This window comes from Malus domestica, chromosome 05 (assembly GCF_042453785.1).
Source record: "Malus domestica chromosome 05, GDT2T_hap1".
In the NCBI taxonomy this organism is placed as follows: domain Eukaryota; kingdom Viridiplantae; phylum Streptophyta; class Magnoliopsida; order Rosales; family Rosaceae; genus Malus; species Malus domestica.
Window position 1 is genome coordinate 42,166,279 of NC_091665.1, and position 16,556 is coordinate 42,182,834.

The 16,556-nt window shown below is 36.7% G+C and overlaps 1 protein-coding gene across 2 annotated transcripts; it reads left to right on the top strand.

Moving 5' to 3' along the window:
* The first annotated feature begins 6,922 nt into the window (after positions 1 to 6,922).
* On the top strand, positions 6,923 to 14,814 carry LOC103434876 (protein SCAR3). 2 transcript variants are annotated; one of them, XM_070821473.1, is made up of 9 exons: positions 6,923 to 7,385; positions 8,169 to 8,332; positions 8,981 to 9,104; positions 9,246 to 9,378; positions 9,836 to 9,903; positions 10,032 to 13,332; positions 13,447 to 13,545; positions 14,184 to 14,291; positions 14,393 to 14,814. In XM_070821473.1, exons 1-9 carry the CDS (start codon positions 7,231 to 7,233, stop codon positions 14,441 to 14,443), a joined length of 4,203 nt encoding a protein of 1,400 aa, XP_070677574.1. In that variant the 5' UTR covers positions 6,923 to 7,230; the 3' UTR covers positions 14,444 to 14,814. The 2 variants fall into 2 exon arrangements, with proteins under 2 accessions (XP_070677574.1, XP_070677575.1); XM_070821474.1 differs by having other exon boundaries at positions 6,964 to 7,385; positions 13,450 to 13,545.
* Positions 14,815 to 16,556: the final 1,742 nt, after the last annotated feature.

Sequence of the window (16,556 nt, forward strand, 5' to 3'; positions counted from 1 at the left end):
AGAGGCCCATTAATAACCTTGTTTTCTTAGTCACACTTGTTGGTCACTCAATCCCAAGGAGGCACAGGACACATGAGGAGGCTCTCTGCAAGGATCTCACATAGGGCTGGGCTCGAAAAATAAAAAAATTGAAAAAAATCGACACACTTTGTTAATTTTTATCTTTTGATCTTTTTCAATTCATTCGATCCGACAACCGAAAATTGAGAGGGATGTTTAGGAGATGAAAAGGAGTGTAGAGATAGCACCGTCCCAAAAATTCCCGAACCAACCGAAAATCAAAATGAAACTAAATAACCCAAACTGAATCGAAAATTATTGGTTCAGTTTTTGGTTTTGGTGGTTCATAAACCAAATTGAACTGAATGAGATTTAACAATTTTCAAGCCCAATTCCAAGTCAAACATTTGGGTAACTCAACCAAAGATAAGGTAAACCCAACTTCAGGTCCAAATATGTTGAAAACATTATTCCCTATATTTTTTTCTTCATTCTCTCCAATTTCCACGTTAACAAAATAAAGAAAAAAAAAACTGAAGAAAAAAAAAGGAAACGAACTAACCAAAAAAATCAAACCGAATAATTCGGTTTCTCTTAGTAAATTTTAAAAACTAAACCGAATGGTAATTTTGATTTGGTTTTCGGTTTTGGCTAAAAACTGAATTGAATGGAACCAAACTCAGCTCTAATCTCACATTGGGTCCATTTTGGTGGCTCAAATTTAGATTTTTTTATGTCTTAAGTAGATAAGTAATGTGACACAACGATCGTAGGCAAGAATTTTCCATTAGAAATGACTCTATTGGAGTCGGTTTTAGAGCTTAAATTGAGGCCTAAATCAATCATGGCGGTAATGATTTTGTCAAACCGGAAACTTATCACATTAACACGGTTTGGCTCGGTTTTAGTTAAGTTTCGCAGTAAAAGAGGCAATATGGCTTTGTGTCCCCGATAAATATGGAGCCACCAAACTTCCTAAATTGATCGTAAAACAAAGGAAGGAGAGTAATTGCCGGCCCAATTATGAAACGGATAGCCACACATAGTACTGTGTGTGCCCACACATATCTCGTTCAAAGTTAATTCTATTTGCATCCTATAAATTTGTCGCACCCAATAAATTTCAAAATATAGTCATTCCCACCTCTTCTTTGAATGCCCCTTTACCGAAGGTCTAGGGAAGCATGTGTTGATGAGGTGTGGGGCTCCTTGGCTTCATCCTCCATGGCCTTCTTTTGTAGACCGTGTGGCAGTCCATTGGCGGGGGAAATCCCTTATCGTGGTGATTAGAAAGCTCTCTCTTGTAGTAACTATCTATTGCATATGGTGTGACTGAAATAACCGCATGTTCAATAATTGTAGAAAAACTCTTGCTGCTCTTCTTCAGTCGATCACTAATATGATCCGGTGTTGGTTGTGTACTTTGCATGTTAAGCCCTTAGCCCTCCGCCATTAACATGATGGTTCTCCATAACTAGAATGTTGCTGCTCCTTAAGCTTTCTTGTCGTCTTCTCATGCGTGGGTTAGGCTTTGTTTTGGGTTTCTTTTGCCTTTTGTTTGTGGGTGCTTTGAGTGTTTCTCTCTACCTGCTTTTTGTTGCATGTTTTCTTTGGGCTTTACCTTGTTAATATTACTCTTTATTTAAAAGAATATATATATTCTAGCTTTTCTCAACATATAAGAGAAAAATGTCGATTAGTATTGCGGTGTAGTGATATTCATCTTTACTTGTAAGTGAGAGGCATACAAATTTATTTTCTCTAAACCCAAGATTTGAACTTTGGGGGTCCCAATGTTAAGGTCCAAGTTTTTTTTTAGAAACATAGCGAAGTGCGCAAACAAATTTTAGTTTATTCACGGAAGGATTTCAACAAATACTGAGTAGGCTTGTTGTCATCAGTCTAACCGTGTTGCGCATATGTCAACAAATATCGACATTTGGCGAATCAATTTGATGAGTGCTATCGAGAGCATTTATCGAGCGTTGTCAATGCAACCTGCTGAGTGCTTCCCGTATATGCTTAGCATACATTCAGAGGGTCCTTGGAGGACCTTCACATGCTTGTTTCTCGACCTCCGAACGATCCTGGTCCCAAAAGTTCGAATTTCGTATTTGACAAATTTGATAATAATTTATTCCATATCTTTTCATATACATGTATCGATTGTTAAAAAAATTAAACAATTTTGAAACTTTGAGTTTAGAACTTTAGAGTAAAAAACTTGTTTATTGACGATGACCATGATTCATGCATGTGAGCAGGGCATCTTTAGACTGGTCATAAACGTGTGTACATACACGTGTGACGGATATAGGACCCAGAACCCTTAATTGCAAATATTTATACCACCAACTCTGCAATCTGCAGTCCATACAAAGCTGAATGCTGACAAGATTAACTTATTGAAACAAAGATGGGATCGGCACCAGGCTGTCCCAGTACAAAGTACAAACCCTTGCTACCTACCTCAATATATTACAAACACTACTGGATCCGTTCTTGAATTGTACCTTGAGTTGCATTTTTTTAAACGATTAGGAAAGATCAATACTATAATTCGAAGTTAAATTGAAAGACGGGAGTAACTATTAGAAGAGTTCACGAGCTAAAAATTAGAAGGATATTGTTATCGACATGTCAACAAGAACAATTTGCACTCGTTGAAAGACAAAATTTGCTTGCTAGCTCAAAACCCCTCTGTGTTTCGAATACACTGAAAAATCTCTTTGATTCATGGTGGGGTTGGCAAGTTCTAGGTCCATATGAAGTATGGACCATCAAATTTAAAATTTCACTCCCTTTGGTCTGCAGCAGACCTCATACAGTCCTGCTTGTAGTCCCATATGGTCATTGTATACAAACAAAACAGTCCACTTCCTTCCTCTGTTTTTCCTTTTTGTAAAAGGAATCACCTGCAAATCACCATAAATTGTTTTTGGGCATCCCGAGGAAATTGTGTAAATTGTGTTTCAATTAAAAATTCGTGATCATTGATTTTTTAACCCATCAAAACATACATCTATGATTCTTTTCCATAACTCTGTTAGAATTAATGTCAAAATGAGTCATCTATCACGCATGTGAGGCTGAATTGAGAGGCAAATATAGAAAACCAAATAAGAAATTTGTAGCAGTGGTCTCTCAACTTTAACCCAATTAGAGAAATGGTCCCTCAACTTTAACCTAATTTGAGCAATGATCCTACAACTTTAACACAATTGTAACAATGATTTTTCTAACATGACTCATTTTGACAGAGTTGACGAAAATAATCATAGGTGCATGTATTGATGTGTTAACAGAACATAGTCACGAATTTTTAGTCAATAAATCATTGCTCCAATTAAATTAAAATTAAATAATCATTATTACAATTTTCTCTTTAATATAATTGAATTATCAACCTTATTTTATCATTTGTAATAAGAAAATAATTCTCTCTTAGCAACGGCTCTAATCATGCAGTATATCCGGCTTTACTTTCTCTTTTTTTATTCCTAATTAATTATTATGCAAATACTTGCCTAAAGTACTACATCATAGCAAGCATGTTTTGGAATCAATGATCTACTCGGTCTGCCACGCTGCTCATCCTACAAGCATTGCACTGAAACGGCGACCGATGTTGATGGTGGTATATTCATGGCGGTGCCGTGGAAGCCCCACCACGAAGCCACTACTATCTTTGATGACAGTGCCGTAGTAGTAATATGTATTTATTTCACTTCAATTATAATATAACTCTCGTGATCTCATTTATATTTTGGGTTAGGTATGACCTGCATTGTACTATGACTCGGTATCATAACTTCATACTAAAATACTCATAAAAATATATATATATATATAATGGTTTTTGAAATATAAAATCTGCAATTTGTTACATTATTTTTTGTGGGGTGGAGTGGAAGCTAACTAAGATTCTGGGTTGCTGTTTGGAGGTCAATCCCACATCAAATTTTAGGTGATGAGATAATATAGATTACACCAAATTCTCCTTTGCTTGCCGCATCCCTCTCTTTATAATTCTTCGGTTAAATAAGCCTACAAAAGTCTTCAATTTGTTACATTATTTTGGGGGTGGAGTGGAAGCTAACTAAGATTCTTGGGTTGCTGACTGAAGGTCAATACCACACCAAATTTGAGAGGAGGCGAGTCAACCCCACTGACAGACAGAAGATGGGGACCTAAATGTTTGTTCATATATTATTTGGATGAGAATCTTAGGTCATCTCATCACTTGTTAAAGGGAACATGAAAAAAAAGAAAATATAATCTTTGATCAGCAATTATTAAAGACACAATTGATTTCTAGGGTACCAAGGACAAAGAGTTAGGTCGATTATCAGCATAAAAACAAGGAGAAACAACCAATCTAGTTGTGTAGCGTATTTGGAGAGAGGATTCTCGTCGGATTCTCTTTGTGAGGATTCTAGAAATCCTCTAATCACATTCATTCATCGTACATTGTACGGTCAGTTTTTGTCAGGTACTGTTTATATTCAATTTTAAATAAAACAATTTACAATGATTTCTGACCGCACGATGTACAATGAATGGATGTGATTGGAGGATTGAACGTACTCACTTTGATTCAGTTAGTGTGTTTTTCTCTTTGTATAGAAGTTTTGAATCCTACTAATTGTAATAGATTGGATTAGAATATCACTGAATGAAAAATTATACCCTATGTTTTTTAGCCACTGTAAAGTTGCAAAGAGAGTGTCCGGTGACAGATTGGCAGTTGTCACATGCAGAACTGCCTTAGGGTGATTCGGCGACTGTTGTTGCTAACAAACTCGAAAATTAGTGAGAAGGTTCTAGAGTACATCAATGCAAGACATACTGATATGAATTTTTATCACTTATAAAAGTAGGGATAAAAATACTTAAAAATACTTGCAAGAAAATAAGGTAGTTGTAGCATAAACGGCTTAAGCAAGGTCGTTTCCACATGGAATATTAAAACAATTTATGCAAAACCAAAGTCTTGGTTAATTATTTAAAAACAAAGATTGGAAAAAAGTTGATTTGAATTTAAAAATAATGAGAACGAATTTACTTAAAATGATTAAATAAATTGACAAAGAAAAACTAAAGAAAATAGTTTTGAAAATAAAGTTAAAAGCCTTGGGTTCCGCCGTCCTCTTAACAATCCTATGTGGTTTTATGAATTACTTATAAATTACATATGCAACTTTAAAGGTTAGGTTTTCCTTATGCATATTCTCCTCGTGATATTCAAGCAAGAACGTATATCTAACATGCAATCTATTTGTGATATTCAGATCAAATATGAACATGCAAGACTCATTAAATTTTATGAAAACCTTTTGAAAAACCATGTAACCCCTAAGAGCGTGATATTCACCTTAGGTGAAATTACAATTATTAACCACAAAAAGCAATACTCAAACATCCGGTGATATTCCGACCGAATTGCATCCGATTACTTATCTAAATATCCTAATGGTAGCTAAGCATTAAGACATAGAGACAGTTCAAGCACAGTGATTAATAATTCAAAGTAAACATGCATGATATCATAAGCAATTGAATAAAGACTACATATTTATGCTAAGGCTCAAGGCTTCGCCCTAGCAAACAGAAATTAGTTATGAACAACCATAAACAAAACATTATTAAAAACAAGGATAGAAAACATCTTGAAAATAAACTTCAAAGGCTCTCTAAATTAGTGTGTGCGTTCTCTCCTATGTTGCCTAGAGAACCCTAATGGCTAAAAAGCCTTATTTATACCATTACAAAATAAAACCCTACCTAGAAAATGTCTTAGAATAAAATTAGAAAACAAATTAAATTAATAAAACAGAAAATAAAAGGTTTTCTATTTGAACTAAAATTCGGAGTTCTCAGAAATTTAGTCTTTTGACCACCAAATAAACTCCGATTTGGTCCCAAAATATTTCTTTTGAAAGCTGAAGATGTCTCCTACAAATCCTTAGAAGGAATCTTCCTCAAAATGTACCATCTTGACATTCAAAATACCCAAAACGTACAGAAATGTCAATTTGGGAAAGCTGCGCTCTGGGTCTTTATTTCATCGCCATGGTCAAACGGCTTGATAGAAAAATTTGCAATTTTGATACAATCATCTTGAAAGACTCACGAACATTTCCAATTGGAATCACTCCAAAATTCATCCGTTTGAATATTTATGCACAAGAGGAAGTCGAATGTCTTGCATTGAAAATACATAACAAAGTATCAAAATTCACCAAAATAAACTAATAAATTATAACTAAGAATAGGGTAAAAAATATAATATAAAATCGACTCATCACATACATTATTGAATTTAACCACCAAATTTGCAATAATCTTTTTTAACGAGTGAATTTGAATCCCTTGAAACACAATGTTTCTTTTCTAAAAAAAAGATTAGTTGATGACTTCATCACGACATTCCATTTTTTTGGAGGTCGAAAAGAATAACAGAGGCATTTCAGCCTCATTCTTCTAATCACCATCACGTGATTTACCAGTATCAGAAATCGAACTAAAAAAATAATGTGTGAAATACAAACCTAGAATTTGACAACTCTGTGGTTCATATTAATGACTCAATAGGGTGAATATGGCAAAAGTGCAGCGGTCCATTTCATCATTAATTTTGTGGACAGTACAACTTATAATTCATTTTTTTAGATAATTAGCATTTAATCCTAATTTGCCGCCCATTCAATCCACATTTGGAAATATCACGTTCATATCCCTAGCCACCCTCCCATCACACATTTTTTTTGTAGCCAGAATTGAAAAAGATGCAAAACCAGAAAAACCCAATCGAAATTCCACTTTTACCCTTATTGTTTTGAAACGCATCCTGGTTCTCAAAGGTCAAGCCAGCGCGTAATTATATCAAGATATAAGGGCAGTTCAGGTAGTTCGACCCTCTGCGAACACAATGATTTGTCCACTGTGCCCAAAGAATGGCTTGCAGGGTTGGCAATGTCGCCTCTCCCTTTCTCATTTCCAAACGACACAAAAACACTCGCACACTCACAAATCAGTCTCTCTCTCTCTCTCTCTCTCTCGGCAGTTAAGCTGCTCCAATCTCTCCACCTACTCTCTCTCTCTCCATTACATTCCTTCATTCATTGCAAGTTGTTCTTTGTAAAGCTTGAAGCTTGTTTTGTTGCTATGAAACCATTTGCTCTGATTTTCTGAGGAGAAAGAGAAAATCAGCTCAGAAAGAAGTAAAAGATGCCGCTGGTGAGGTTTCAGGTGCGGAACGAGTACAGCTTGGGGCAGCCTCAGTTATACAAGGAGGTAAACAGAGAAGATCCCAAAGCTGTGCTCGACGGCGTCGCCGTCTCTGGCCTCGTTGGGATCTTACGCCAATTGGGGGATCTTGCCGAGTAAGTGTGCCTTCCAATTTTACTCAGGCAGTTCATTTCTTGCTACCCTTTTTCATTTTCTTCCGTTTTCTGCCTGTTTCTCCATCTGGGTTCAGCTCATTCACACTAAAGTTTACATCTTTTGGGGTTGAAGTGAATGCAATTTGGTAACCTTTGTAATTTGGCAAATTGGGTTTTGCTTAGTGGTTATTATTTTTTGAAATTAGCTGACAAATCATTGGTAATTGCATTTTCTTTTGGATTAAACGTTGTGGGATTATAAGTTAAATGTTAGGTGTTTTTTCCTTGCTGTTTAAGTATGATGCCTCACTGCACTATATGGGGATTGGGGTGCATGAGTTATCACTTTCCCAAGGCACTTGACGGTTTCTGAAAAAGCTCTGGATCCTGAATCTTTGTAGTTTTCTGGGGTTATGGTGTTTAAATCATTGCAAAATATGGTAGCTTTGTGTTGCAGCTACTTTCAGCATAATGTCATTTTGGGGTGCTACTAGATTTCGTGGTAGCTCCTGTTGGTAAAATGTAACAATTTATCATGGTCAAAGAAACTTAGTTGCCAGTTGCCAATGAACTTTATTTTGTGCCTGTTTGGGGACATTTAGATGCTGTGAGTTTCATATTTTTAAGAGTAGTGGACCCGTACTCAGTTCCTGTGAAGCAAAAATTTTGGATCTTTGATATAGGCGATCAAGTCCGAAATGTAAAACGCAATAGGTTGAAGATAGTGATTATTGTTTTATAACAACTGTTGTTAACAGTACTAAAGTAACTTAAAACATGTAGGTTTGCAGCAGAGGTCTTTCATGGCTTGCAAGAGCAAGTGATGACTACAGCTTCTAGAAGCCATAAACTGATTGTTCGTGTGCAACACATTGAAGCTGCACTTCCTTCCCTCGAGAAGGCTGTACTTGCTCAAACAAGCCACATACATTTTGCTTACACCGGTGGTATGGCTTTTGTTTCTCACCTTTATGTCTGTATATCATATGCCAGATATTAACTACTTGTATCAACAGATGTTGTTCTCTCTTGTGCAAACTGCTATTTGTTTAATAAGCTTCAAGTTCTCATACAGTTCTATACTGGTGATGTTCAAATTTAATTTATGATTGAAAAAGGAATTATCTATGGTTAGTTTTAGCTACCGGTTTCTTTCATTACATATTTTATTATAAGTTTGTTTTGGCAATCATTAAAGAACCAGTTATTGAAGCCCGAAATCGGTCTTAAAGGAAAGTCTAGGAAGATAGAATTATATGTTGAGTCATATTTAGTGCAAGTATTCTTTTATGGTTTTGTAAACAAGAGAACTGCAATTTTCTTAGAAGTGGGTTATTTTTTCCGTACACAATGTTGCATTTAAATTATCTTGGAAACCTTGGAGAACACTACTTACTGACCATAGCGGCAAATTTATTGTGGATATAATTTTGAGGGGATTACTTCTGTACAAACCTTTCGTGATTGACGTTGTTTCATCTATTCTTTATTGTGGATATGGTTTTGTTATATACTTACTCTATAGTCCTTATTCCATGGGTGTGACGTCATTATCCTGATAATTTGATCATTAATAGAAAGCAGTTGCTTTGCAGGTATAGAGTGGCATCCTCGTATTCGAAATGAGAAAAATCATTTGATCTACAATGACTTGCCGCGTTTTATTATGGATTCATACGAAGAATGTCGGGATCCTCCACGTTTGGATTTACTGGACAAGTATGATTGAAATCTTTTATTTACCTATCTTTACCTTAATTGGCTTACATTTCATGGATAATTTTTTTTTATTTAGCTTAATTAGCGTACAAGTAGTGTAAGTAACTGTCACATGATGGAATCCTTTCCTTTACCGTTCAGATATGATACTGGTGGCCCAGGATCTTGTTTGAAGAGATATTCAGATCCAACCTTTTTCAAAAAAGCATCAGCTATCCCTGATGAAGAAAATGTTGAAAAAGTCCGAAGATCTAGGAAAGCTCAAAGAAGCAAGGTATGCACCTACGTTTTGAGGAAACACAATGAGCAACTGTTAACCGTTATCAGGAGTGTCTATTTGATAGTGAATCAAAGAATGCCCAAATAAGCATAAGTTGCAACGTAGTTATTACCAACCCATCTTAGGTTTGCTTTTGGGTTTGAAAAGCCTCAACCTGGTCAGTTCTGACTGAAGAGCTAAACCATCCCAAATCTTTGCCCACTCTTAGACGATCTGTATTTCATATTTCAACGTACTTTGCTTATGCTTTCATATGCAATATTGTGGATGAGTAGGACTCCAAAGTTTTCTTAAGAGAGATAGATGCAGGCATAGTTTATCATTGTTAACAATTTCTACTTGAGAGAGCTTGTTTTTCTGCTATCTGTATGCAATGGATTATTCTATCTCTTAAGTACCTCAATGGTTCTGCCACTTGGTATTTGTCTAATTAAAATGTTGAAATGGACAGAAGAAAAGAGGATCACAACGTAATGGAGATGTATTGCGTGGTGCATCAGCATCTAATCGCAGTAGCAGGTATCCTATATGTTTACACAGACACACACACATAAAGGAATTCTCTAGTTAATTCATAATGTATAAGTGACTTATGGCTCTCATCTTTGACCGATTGGAATTAAAATACTTGATGTTTGACTATGCAGAATGCAACATATTTCTCCCATTGTAAATGGGCGAAGCTCATCTTCTCAAACTGCCTCTACAGCAGACATGGCATTAAAATCTGACCTGGGAGACAATTCCATTTCTTTTGATTCAAGAACTGAGTTGGGATATATTGAGTATGCTGCCCATCCAACTTCCTCCATGCAAGCTGAAGAACATGAATCCAAGGAATCACCTACTTCTAAGTTGGTGCAACATGATGATACTATTGATTCTGTTTCGCCTGCTGATCAAACTGGATTTGTAGGTGATAACTTTCCTGGAAGTTCATTACAGGATCAAGTTACCTCTGGTTCATCTTGTGTTAACTGGGATGAGAAAACAGAGATAGTGGATCCAAAATGTCAACAAAATGGTATAGATGAAAATACAGAGATACATCCAACAAAAGATGACTTGGATGCACATGAAGCCGGAGCTGGTAACTTTAGAATTGTTGAGCGAATGGATGCCCTCTTTGTTGATGAAAACATTGTGGAATCAATTTTGATCAGGAATCAGACTGATGAAATTGAAAGTGAACCAGACAATTTCATGGATGCTCTTAACACCATTGAATCAGAATCTGAAACCGATTTAGATTGTCAAACAAAACGAGAAGTTGAACATTTCGCCTCTGTTGTCAGCAACAAAGAACCATACGGGGTGCATGACATTAGCCTCGATTGTTCAGGCCTTCAAACTACAACTTTTGAATTTCATACTTCAACATCTTACATTTCCTTCGAAGCAGAAGTGCCGACAGATCTGCCAAACTCAGCCTTGTCAGAGAGTCCTACACATAAGCAGATGCCTCAGATAGACATGGAACCTTCTAATCCAAACCACACTGTAGGCACCAATAGTGCTGACATTTTTTATGGTTCATGGTTAGAATCTGTTAGTGGTGATTCAACATCCTCTGGCTCCGGAACTACTAACTTGGAGGATAAGACCATAAGCAGTTTATATATTCCTCAAGAATCTCCTGCTGACATTTCCAGGAGCAATTCAACATCTCCTTCCTCTGGAGCTACTAACGAGCAGGACAAGACCATAAGCAGTTTATGTGAGGCTCAAGAATCCCCTGCTGACATTTCCAGGAATAATTCAACACCCTCTGGCTCTGGAACTACGAATGTGAAGGATGAGATCACAAGCCGTTTATGTGAGTCTCAAGAATCCCCTGCTGACATTTCCAGGAATAATTCAACACCCTCTGGCTCTGGAACTACGAATGTGAAGGATGAGATCACAAGCCGTTTATGTGAGTCTCAAGAATCCCCTGCTGACATTTCCAGGAATAATTCAACACCATCTGGCTTTGGAACTACGAATGTGAAGGATGAGATCACAAGCCATTTATGTGAGTCTCAAGAATCCCCCGCTGACATTTCCAGGAATAATTCAACACCCTCTGGCTCTAGAACTACGAATGTGAAGGATGAGATCACAAGCTGTTTATGTGAGTCTCAAGAATCCCCCGCTGACATTTCCAGGAATGATTCAACACCCTCTGGCTCTGGAACTACGAATGTGAAGGATGAGATCACAAGCCGTTTATGTGAGTCTCAAGAATCCCCTGCTGACATTTCCAGGAATAATTCAACACCCTCTGGCTCTGGAACTACAAATGTGAAGGATGAGATCACAAGCCATTTATGTGAGTCTCAAGAATCCCCTGCTGACATTTCCAGGAATAATTCAACACCCTCTGGCTCTGGAACTATGAATGTGAAGGATGAGATCACAAGCCGTTTATGTGAGTCTCAAGAATCCCCTGCTGAAATTTCCAGGAATAATTCAACACCCTCTGGCTCTGGAACTAAGAATGTGAAGGATGAGATCACAAGCCGTTTATGTGAGTCTCAAGAATCCCCTGCTGACATTTCCAGGAATAATTCCATAAATTTCTGGACTAATGGTGGCCTATTAGGACTTGAGCCATCCAAACCACCTGATTTCACCATGCCAAGTTCTATAAGTCAAGATTCTGCTAACAGAAGTCACAGTGAGACAGTTGGTCTCTCAAATCATGCTTACAAGCTTATAGTTGATGAGCACGAATGCGAACATAGTCCATTAGTTGAGAATGCTGGCTGTAATGATAAGGATTTGAGTTCTAAATGCTCCATATCATGCTCGGAGAATCAAGATGATGGCATCACTTTCAAGAAAATACCTAACGGATTTTCACCCACTGAGTTGTATCCAAAGCTTCGTAATCTTGGTGATACAATGGAACCTGGGACTGTGTTGCCAGTTGTTCCATATGGAAAATCCACTTCCAATGAAGCGATTCAGGGGAATGAGGAAAGCTCTTCTCGGGTTTTTGGGCTTGGTCGTATGTTACTTGTGAATGGTTTTGGTAGAAAAGCTGCACAGGCTCACGATGACGGATCTGAGCCAGCTAGTTATTCAAATGCTGGTGTACTGGACCAGAAAAATGAGCAGCACAGAGTTGAGTACCAAGCATTTCCGGAGACATCCTTCAGAGATCAGTTTGAGCATGGAACTGGTATTGATTCATCTCCTTCGTCACCACCACTTGAACATATGAAAATATCTTTCCTTCCCGTAGATGGCATTGAAACTTCCATACTCAAACTGAAATTATCTGATGGCAATCAAGGCCATGAAAGCGTAAGAGACATGTTTCAGTCATTTCAGTTGATCCCAGAACCTGCTATTGCCTTGCATGAATTTGGTTCTGATTCCGATGATGACACATTCTGTAGATCATCTCCATATATATCAGATGATTGTCATAGTCAACTCTCGGAGTCGAATTCTGAACAATGGGAATCTAGTGAAACTCTAGAAAGAAATAACCATGGACTGTATGATGGTTTATGTGGAATCTCATCAGAGGAACTTATATCCACCTCCCCGGAACTGGGCGGAATATCCCATAATGCCACTTATGATGATGGTGGAAGTAAAAGTGTGCACACCGAGAATGGTCTGGAACATTCTCTCTCTGATCCTGTACTTGATCTTCCAAGTTTCGATGCTTTGGGACCTGTACTTCAGCAAGAAACAAAAGATGATTCAGATCCAAAGGATCTCCCCGGTTTGAGATGTTCAGTGGATTATACACCAGGACCACCACCTCTCCCTCCAGTGGAATGGCGTGCTTCAAAACCTCCCTCGAATGTTACAGAAGAAAAACAAGATGCATTCGAAGGTTTTCGACATGCATTAAATGCAGAACTATTGGGGTCTATCACCCTCCAGCAACCTAAGCCACCAGTACAGCAACAACAAATGAATGAGGATTTCATTAAACCAAAACGCAAGGTATCATTTTGTTTAATTAAATCCTATTATTTTAAGGCATGAAAGGTATTCAAATAGAAATAGGGGGGAGTGAAAACTGCTAAAGGACAGATTATCAAATTCTTCTAACTACAGCAGGACCAGCACTTGAATGGGCAGAAAGAAGCTGATCAGGCTCTTAATGGCAAAGGGATGGACGAAAAAGAAGATTTCCTACAACAAATCAGAACAAAGGTGAGTCACCTTTTTTTCTTGTCATTTGGCTGCTTTCCAAGTATAAGTCACTTTGTGTTTGTACTGGAGCGTTTCATACTCGTATGTGAAACATGCCAAATCGAGGTTTTTCTCATCTCTTCTACTGCCGCGGATCCATATAAGCTCTATTACTTAGAGCAGGCCTGGTTGTACTAAATCTTGATAGATTGATTTTAAGGAAAACTAATGAAAAGGGCTTGAAAACTTTGAGTTTTAATGATAAGAACAAAATAAAGGGTAAAGTGAATAGTACCAGGATTGACTTTTTAGTGTAAAAATGTGGTTTTTCGTTAAAGTGAACAGTACCGGGTGCTTTTCGTTAAAGTTCCCTTGATTTTATCTTGTAGTAAAGCTTTGCTAACTTTGTGACCTTGCAAACCACATTAGAGTAGACTAACTAACAAAGAAACAAACTAAGGAAAACCAATGAAAAAACTTGAAAACTTTGAGTTTTAATGATAAGGACAAAATAAAGGATAAAGTGAGTAGTACCAAGTTTGACTTTTTAGTGTAAAAATATGGTTTTTCGTTAAAGTGAATAGTACTGTGGGCTTTTCGTTAAAACTCCCACAAAACTATTGCTAACTTTGTGCTCGTTTCTTCTTACGTCCTTCCAGTCATTCAACCTGAGACGCACAGTACCAGCTAAGGCAGCCGACACACCAGTACCCACCACCAATTTCAAAGTCACTGCAATTTTAGAGAAAGCAAACGCCATTCGCCAGGTTCCCCATTTCCCGCTGTTTCTTTACTTTCCGTTGCCTTTTGTCCATTCTCATTATTTGCATCACAGCAACCAAATTGACAATTTATCAAAACTTATCAGGCTGTTGGGAGCGATGAAGGTGACGATGACGATACCTGGAGTGACACTTGATTCGATCGTGGCTATTCCATCCCGGGAAAAACAATCCGCTTGTTGGTTGGAGTTCACAAACTTGGCCGAGGCTGTGTTATATATATGTGAATAACTTGAGTTTCTTTTGTAATTAGGTGTAGGTGCTAATCTTGTATCCATCCAGTGCAGTAATTTTGATTGATCCCTTTACATATTTGAGGCAACCATTTATGTAAAGGGTGGTCCTATCCACACACGCCTTTTTACCTTTCACACACTTCATATTAATTTTTGTCATTTGATCTGACAACCGAAAATTGAGAAAAGTGTGTAGAAGGTAAAAAAGGTGCGTGGATAGCACCACCCTATATAAAATGCCTAAATATATAAATTGTTGCTGTTTGATTATATTTCGAGAAATTGCTTTCTTAATTTCTACTAATTAATGAAATCCTCTTTGTCAACCAAAAGAAAGTGAAAAGATAATTTAGTCTTCTATCACACAAAAAAAATGATGGGCAATATTGTAATTTTACTGTTTTTTATTGAAGCCTTACCCACATGTGATGTTAAAATATCTCTAATATTTATATTTTTTTTTAAAAAACAAAAACCTCCCTCTCTCTCCCTCCCTCTCTTTCTCATTTTCTAAAAAAATGTGTTCATACACACAAAGTGTGTAGGCAAATGCTAATCAGGTTTAAGTAAACCATTTTTTCTTGTGAGTGCCAAATTTAGAAACTTTAAAACGACATTGGCCATAATTGTGTTTGCGTCATAAATTTTGACCTGTTTAGCACGATTAATAAACTGTTTATGTAATCGTGTAACCTGCTAATCCGTATTTGATCCATAGAAACTGTATAATATGATAAAACCTATTTAAATTGAAAACGAAATGACATGTTGATGTAAAATTTATACCTATGCTTGTTAAACTGGTAAATCGTGTCCTTACCATGTATTATGTTTAATAATCGTATTGTACGTGTTAGGGTTTGGGAAAAAATACCTCATTAACATGACATCGCAAAAGACTTGTCATGTTTTAGGTTGACGCAACTGTTTTTCTCTTAACGATCCATCTTGAACACAAATTAACATGACATCGCAAAAGACTTGTCACTCAACTGATGATCACATCGTATGAACAAAGAATGTCCAATATATTCGGCCAAAAACCCAAAGCCCTGATTTTTCAGACGTATTATTTCACAATTGATTATTTCTACAGTAAAAGCATAGAAATACCAAACTAATGCTACGTGTGCAGCTAAACTACTACCAACCAGACTAATAAAAATGAAACAGAAACAGAAACGTGAAAAGTACGAGTATTTTATACAATTCATCAGACTTTTAAAAGACGACTTCTTTTCCCTTTTTCTTTTTACCTTCTTTCTTTTCTTCTAAAACGTATCTATATAATATCTCTACAGTTTCCTTAATATATATATATATATATATATATATATATATATGTGTGTTATATAAAATATCTGTAGAACACGATTTGTTAATTAATCTGGTGTTGGGCTGGCACTGCAGCCAACCGGCACACTGAATTCAATATTTAGTATATTATAAGTGAAACAAGAAAAGAAGACTTCCTTTTTCATTTGATTAACGCAACTTGGCCACGGATTAAAAAACCCTAACAGCAAAGCAACGAGCAATGCTTAATACTAATCTTTCCAACTCACCCTAGATTGGCTTTATTTAAAAAAGATATAACAAGAAGGGATATGCGATTAGATATTAGAGGACATATCACATCTCTTCTCTTAAAAAGTGGGAGATATGATATTACAAATTAACAACAGTAAACGTGATTTGATGGGAAGTGTAGAACAGAAACTCGAGTAGAATTGCTTGATTAAGGCATCTCTTAAATTGGGAGAACTTCTTTTAAATTGCGTTGGACACAAAACACACTTAATATTTTATACTTTTGTGAGAAGTGTTCTACGTATGACATGGTCAATCAATTCTATCTAAGTTTTTCTCAGATGGCCGGGGGAAGCAAGTTATATACATTCATCTGCCACCCAGGATTAACCTTCCAACCTTGTTTAGTTCCTAAGTAAATGACTGTCAAATGAAAATTATGGACTAATTAAGGGAATAATTTGAACATTTCAACTTCAAAATT

Excerpts from the sequence above, each read along its gene's own strand:
- LOC103434876 (XM_070821473.1), top strand. The coding sequence starts at position 7,231 with ATGCCGCTGGTGAGGTTTCAGGTGCGGAACGAGTACAGCTTGGGGCAG. Across the intron at positions 9,904-10,031 it reads GCATCTAATCGCAGTAGCAG|AATGCAACATATTTCTCCCA; the intron begins GTATCCTATATG and ends TTGACTATGCAG. Across the intron at positions 13,333-13,446 it reads TCATTAAACCAAAACGCAAG|CAGGACCAGCACTTGAATGG; the intron begins GTATCATTTTGT and ends TTCTAACTACAG.